The following is a 6,358-nucleotide window of genomic DNA, read 5'->3' on the forward strand; positions in this document are numbered from 1 at the left end:
ACAATCTTCCAGTCTCTTTCTGTTCTCTTCAATCCGCTTTCAACACGCATGCGCACCTTTCCACATTCACATAATGCTGCGCACTGACCGTAACATCTTCTCAACTAGTTACTTAGATTACAGGATGGACAGTTCGTAACAATGAGAGTCCTTCTAAACTAAGTCTTCAGTCCTTTAATGCTATTTTGACTTCTTTAAGACTAGTAAAATACATATACATACGAGATACCTCGTAAGAAAGTTGGTAGATAGATTGTCATAGAGAACGCATCGATACTAGCCAGACAGTATCATTGAAAACAAGTATAAACACACAAGAAAAATGACATTCTTGGCGGATCAAGTGAAAGGAACTCTTCAGTAGTCAGAGCACAAAAATTAAATGGATGATGAGTAAGAGGTCCTAGGATGAGATTACCTACACTTGGAAAGCATGACTAGGGCAGAGGGGAAGATAGATTGTCCTTTGTCAGAGAAGGATGGCTTCTTTTTAGGAGATGCTGACGAAAATTACTCAACCTGACACCCAAAACTGATTGTTAGGGGCCGGTGCCGCCGTCGAGGGGCGCTGAGGCGCGCTCAAATAATCGCCTGACTACGGGAGTATACATGACCGGATGATTGGAACATGTCTGACTTATTGTCTGGGAGCGGGTGTTCTGACTTTGGGTAGCACTGGAACAGACAATGGTGGAATAGAAAGAGATCTATCGCTGTTTACTTTCTCTCCCCCCCCCCCCCCCACCCCGTTTTTTTTTTAAAAAAAAACCTTATTTTCTTAGTTGACACTCTAGTTTAATGTACAGAGAAGAGTTGGCCAGAGGACGCGAAAGTCTGAATTTCTTGCTCAATTATTTACTGTTTGTTTACTGTCTACAAAAGTGTTGCCCAACCAAAGACCCGTGTGGCGTATATCCGGCCCATAACAAGGTGCTATCTGACCCGTCCAATCTTCTAGCCACCTTGCATAACGAGACTGAAGAGATTGGGTTCAATTCTTCTCAGTGGATTTGTTGTTGTTGTGGTCTGCGTGTCGAAAGGGTCATGGCCCGCAAACCTGAAATAATGGAACACCAAAATGTTTTGCAAACTAACCTTAACCCTAACCTTGACACTAACCTTGATTGTTCTAAATTGTGTTTTGTGTTTTGTGACATTATAATGTGACAGACCGTTGGATAGTTTGACCATTCTAGATTAAAACTCTGTGAGAGGGAGTGTGGGGGAGGGGGGGTTGTATCTGCGATTTACATCATTATATAGATTTTGTAATATGACATCAGTGTGACAAAGTGTATAGTTAGAATGACATCAGTGTGACAAATTGTGTAGTTAGAATGACAGTGTGACAAATTGCGTAATTAGAATGGCATCAGTGTGACAAAGTGTGTAGTTAGAATGACAGTGTGACAAATTGCGTAATTAGAATGGCATCAGTGTGACTAAGTGTGTAGTTAGAATGGCATCAGTGTGACAAAGTGTGTAGTTAGAATGACAGTGTGACAAATTGTGTAATTAGAATGGCATCAGTGTGACAAAGTGTGTAGTTGGAATGGCATCAGTGTGACAAAGTGTGTAGTTAGAATGATAGTGTGACAAAGTGTGTAGTTAGAATGACATCAGTGTGACAAAGTGTGTAGTTAGAATGGCATCAGTGTGACAAAGTGTGTAGTTAGAATGATAGTGTGACAAAGTGTGTAGTTAGAATGACACCAGTGTGACAAAGTGTGTAGTTAGAATGGCATCAGTGTGACAAAGTGTGTAGTTAGAATGATAGTGTGACAAAGTGTGTAGTTAGAATGACACCAGTGTGACAAAGTGTGTAGGTTGAATGACATCAGTGTGACAAAGTGTGTAGGTTGAATGACATCAGTGTGACAAAGTGTGTAGTTAGAATGACATCAGTGTGACAAAGTGTGTAGTTAGAATGACATCAGTGTGACAAAGTGTGTAGTTAGAATGACATCGGTGTGACAAAGTGTGTAGTTTGAATGACATCAGTGTGACAAAGTGTGTAGTTAGAATGACATCAGTGTGACAAAGTGTGTAGTTAGAATGACATCAGTGTGACAAAGTGTGTAGTTAGAATGACATCAGTGTGACAAAGTGTGTAGTTAGAATGATAGTGTGACAAAGTTCGTTGCTTGAGTAACACAAGTATTACAGCCTGATGATGAGAAGCACGACATAATGTCTGTCAATAAATAAACTTCTATGTGAAAAAAAAAAAAAAAAAGAAAAAAGAAAACAAAGCAGAAGATTCACTTGACTCACTTTATTTCAGTTTAGATTTTAGTTTTGAAACATCTGTTAAAACTTATTCAACATTGTACCGTTTTCTAAGGTAATCTACACAACAAAAAATTCTCTCGTTGAATGTTATACATTTAAAATAGCATCTATTATTTTACTTATATCAGAGATGAACATAACAAAGCTGCACTTCAGGGGCTTTCCTTTTAAACGTTGTATACAAACGACACGCTTTCAGTAAACATTAGTTTAGTATATTAAAAAAACAAACAACTTCATGTCTCTTTTGTTGATGGTTAGATGGCCTATTGTATAGGTTTGATCCAGATGGCCAGATGATAAACCTCTAGTCCGATTGCTGATTAGACCTAGCTAAACATGTCGATGACCAGACAGTTCGGCTCAAAGAAGAGTATGAAGAGCAAAAAAATGTTGGCTCCGAAGATGGTAAGGTGTGCCCAGTGGTTGAGTGAGGTATACATGGACAAAATCCCCAGCAGAAGCAGGTAGAGCAGCATGACCACCACTAACTTGATGAGGAGGCACAGGAGAGAGAGCAATCGCGGTCCCAGCTCAGACAGAAACTTTGAGACTGCTTCCGTGCACTTGCTGGAACACTGTTTGCGAGTGTTCTTTCGCACGCATCGACAGTCTTCTGAAGGTTTCACGTGGGAGGGGTGGGGTCTGCTCACTTGGGCTTGGGATGTGCAAGTGCAGCAGGATTGCCTCCTCTTTAGCGTTGGGGATTCATGGTGGACGCGTTCGCATCCACTCCGCCTGGAAGCACAGGAAGGCGAGACGTACACGTGGCTTTCCCTCGGCTTTATATCCTTCTCCACGACCTCTTTGCAACAGTAAGTGCGGCTGTCTCCCGGGTGTTTTTGGCAAATGTAGATCGTGGAAAACGTTTTAGGGGTCTCCATGCAGCAGTCGCAGGCTTTGCTGTCGTTGTAGTTCTTATTGACTCCCACGTCGCTCTTGCCGCTCTGCGTCACCTCCCGCGGCTCCGGCAAATTTTGCGCCTCTATCTGTTGGGTCTCTTGGGTGTCTTCTGGGACACAGCTCTGTTGGCATGTCCTCTTCTTCGATCTTCTGCTGCGTGCACCTTGGGCTTGAGCGGTGTAGTGGACGTCGTATTGTTCTCCGCCACTGCTGGCAGACTGTTGATGATGATAGTGCTGCTGATGATGGTGTTGCTGATGACTTTGCTCCGGGCTGTAAGTATGCTCGTAGTAGCTTTCGGGACAATGGGGTGGCCCACATTGTTCCCTATGGTGCCATTGAGGATCTTCAGGGCTTTCCCCTGATGCCAAAGAGACGCGATCGCTGTTTTGTGGGCTTAACCTGTCATATACGACAGAAGAGCCTCTTTTTTTAGGTTGATATAGATCCCTGGTTGAGACGGAAGAGTCCTTGACAGTTTTGCTTGAATAGGCTGGTGACCGTTTCATTGGCCGCTTAGTTTCGTCTTTGGAAAGGATCTTAGTGGCTGATTCCACCGGAGGGGAACCACGAGCTTGCATCACCATATGAACCTCCCGAGGGTCGCTCTTGCGAACTCCAGAACTTTTTCTCTCACTAAAGTTTTCAGTCAAGACCGTCCCATCCCTGTTGTTCGAATGAGCACTTGAGATGTATGGATCCCCAGGGAGCCTATAAGGTTCATAGTCAGGCTTGTCCTGGTGTACCCATACAATGCTGGGCTGGGAATCGACCTGTGGCAAAAGCAAAATTAATTGTTTTTGAGAAAAAAAAACAGCCTTGTGTCTTTGTAAACAATGGAAGAAACCAAGATTTGTAAATTAAAAAGAAAACAAAACAAGATTACAAATAGAGTTTGTGTTATCATACAAACTCAGATTCGGGCCCCGACAAACAACAAATATTCCAAATGACGTCTAAGAAAAAATCCACTACATCCCACGGCCTAATAATAATAATAATAATAATAATAATAATAACAATAATAATAATAACAATACTAATAATAATAATAACAAAGAAAATATGGGAACCTAGGCTTGGAGATTAAGCGTCTATGCCCAAATTGCCCAAAATAACAATATACCCTATTGTTATATCAACCGAGGGGATAATAACAACTGACCTCATAGACACCTTCAAGACCCTTAACATTCCTAGGAACATCCTCATAGCCTGTCAGAGGGCGATACTGCTGCAGACCTGCCAAATCACCAGAAAATTCCTCAGTGAAAACTGTTAAAGGGAATTTTGTTTCTCTTTAGCGGAACTCGACCCTGGCAGCTCCAGAGAATGACTACTCGTTCATTTCTAACATAATAATAATAATAATAATTGCAATGTCTTCGATTCCAAAGACTTAGGATCTGTGCAGTGTTTCACATGACTACGCAAACCCAGTTGCGACGTACTTATTGTTCCGCATCTCGTGCAGACTAAGCCCTACCCCTCAACTCAAGAAAACATTAAGAAACTAGAACAGACACAAAACAGAGCAGTGAGTCTCGTCATAAATGAAAATCCAAATTTGATTAGAGTAACACCTTTAGTAAAATCACTAAATTTAGGAACCCTTCAGGATAGAATACTTAAAAGTAAAGTAGCAATTATACAGACTAGAAATATCTTTTTTTAACAAGCGAGATTTGACGAGTGTAAATGAACATTGGTCTACTAGAGTTCTTATAGCATTTCAATAAATAAATTCATTCCGAATGACGTCAAAAGAAAAAACTTTTCACTACGTCACTTGACTTAGTAAGACAAAATAGTAGCTGAGAAAGCTTTTGAGAGTGGACATCGGCCCCCATTGTACAGTTCCCTATAGAGTAGTCGATTAGCACGAAAACTTTAAGCACTTTAAGGCATAAGGATCACATGACCAGTCCATCGTAGTTGTGACCTTATGGTTCGGCAAGGAAACTGTTTATCTGTCACATTTGTAGGAATTCGCAGTCTGGTATGGACTCAAATCAATCTATCTGGGCAGCGTAGGTGGATAAAATTCAGCCGTTTGATGCTTCAAGTATATAACGTCTAGGATTCTTAAAATCAAGGGGAAAAAAAGGATAGGATTACATTACTGACAACAGCACTGAAGACCTTCGTCTGAGACTTCTCCTTTGCCAGATATAAAAAAGTAGCATACAGTATAGATCTAAACTCTAAACTATTTCAAAACATCAAAAGTATTTTCAAAGAATGATCTTCATTCTAGATCTAGCTTTGCAAACATTTAAATGAATGTTTATTATTAGGGTAATTTTTTTTATTTACTAAAAGGAAATCAGTAACTCACAGCGAGACTGTTTTTGTACGGTATCGATTTCTTATGGTGATTGGTCCGGATCTGATAGATTGAATTGTTGTGAGAGTCGTCGCCACTGGTGGAGTAGCCGCTGCTGGTCTTCTGCCGGAAATCGTTTGTTTTAGATCTGGAGGACTTCTTCATTTAGACGTCCAGGCAAGGCACTAAGCTTCATTCAGTACTTGCACGAGAGACGTCTGCGAATTGATTGTGCGTACAGCTATCCTAATTCTTTCTTTGCGATACGACTTGTCTGCACCATGCCTATCAACATCCACTGCTAGACTATGACTTGCTTGCTGAGGTTCCTGGAGGCGCTATGACCCTGGCGAGCATTGGGAGCCCCGGCAGTTCACCGCATTCAAAATAGAGATCTTTAGAAAGAGTTCTGAAGTGATGTGCAGTCTGAGAATAAGGTTTGAGGTTTGATAATATCTTTCTTTGTTGTGATGTACCCAACAATGTTGTTTCACAGACGCTCCAGACATGCTGTTATTCAATAGGAGCGCACACCGCGTCCTGTTTCCATTGGGTTCTATGGAAATTCCCCATAGAATGTATTTATTTATTTTTTACAATTTTAAGGAAATTCAAAAATAAGAGATGATAAAACACTGCTTTCTTATTATTATTATTATAAATTTCAGAAGGAAAAAAAAAAGCAAGGTTAAAAATGACACTAACCCCAGCTGGAATAACCTGCCCAGTGTGCAGCCGAACATTCCGGACTCATATAGGTCTTACCAGCCACATGAGGAGGCCCAAAAATCCAGTGCAAAGCCCTCAGTCAACCCTGGATGACAAAAAATGGTCATC

At 41.1% G+C, this 6,358-nt stretch overlaps 1 protein-coding gene across 1 annotated transcript; it reads right to left on the reverse strand.

Moving 5' to 3' along the window:
• Positions 1-2,260: 2,260 nt before the first annotated feature.
• Positions 2,261-6,047, reverse strand: LOC106061834 (uncharacterized). The gene is made up of 2 exons (XM_013220053.2): positions 5,534-6,047; positions 2,261-3,968 (listed from the first exon to the last, which is right to left on the reverse strand). Exons 1-2 carry the CDS (start codon positions 5,684-5,686, stop codon positions 2,622-2,624), a joined length of 1,500 nt encoding a protein of 499 aa, XP_013075507.2. The 5' UTR covers positions 5,687-6,047; the 3' UTR covers positions 2,261-2,621.
• Between the last annotated feature and the right edge of the window lie 311 nt (positions 6,048-6,358).

This window comes from Biomphalaria glabrata, chromosome 2 (genome assembly GCF_947242115.1).
Source record: "Biomphalaria glabrata chromosome 2, xgBioGlab47.1, whole genome shotgun sequence".
Classification (NCBI taxonomy): domain Eukaryota; kingdom Metazoa; phylum Mollusca; class Gastropoda; family Planorbidae; genus Biomphalaria; species Biomphalaria glabrata.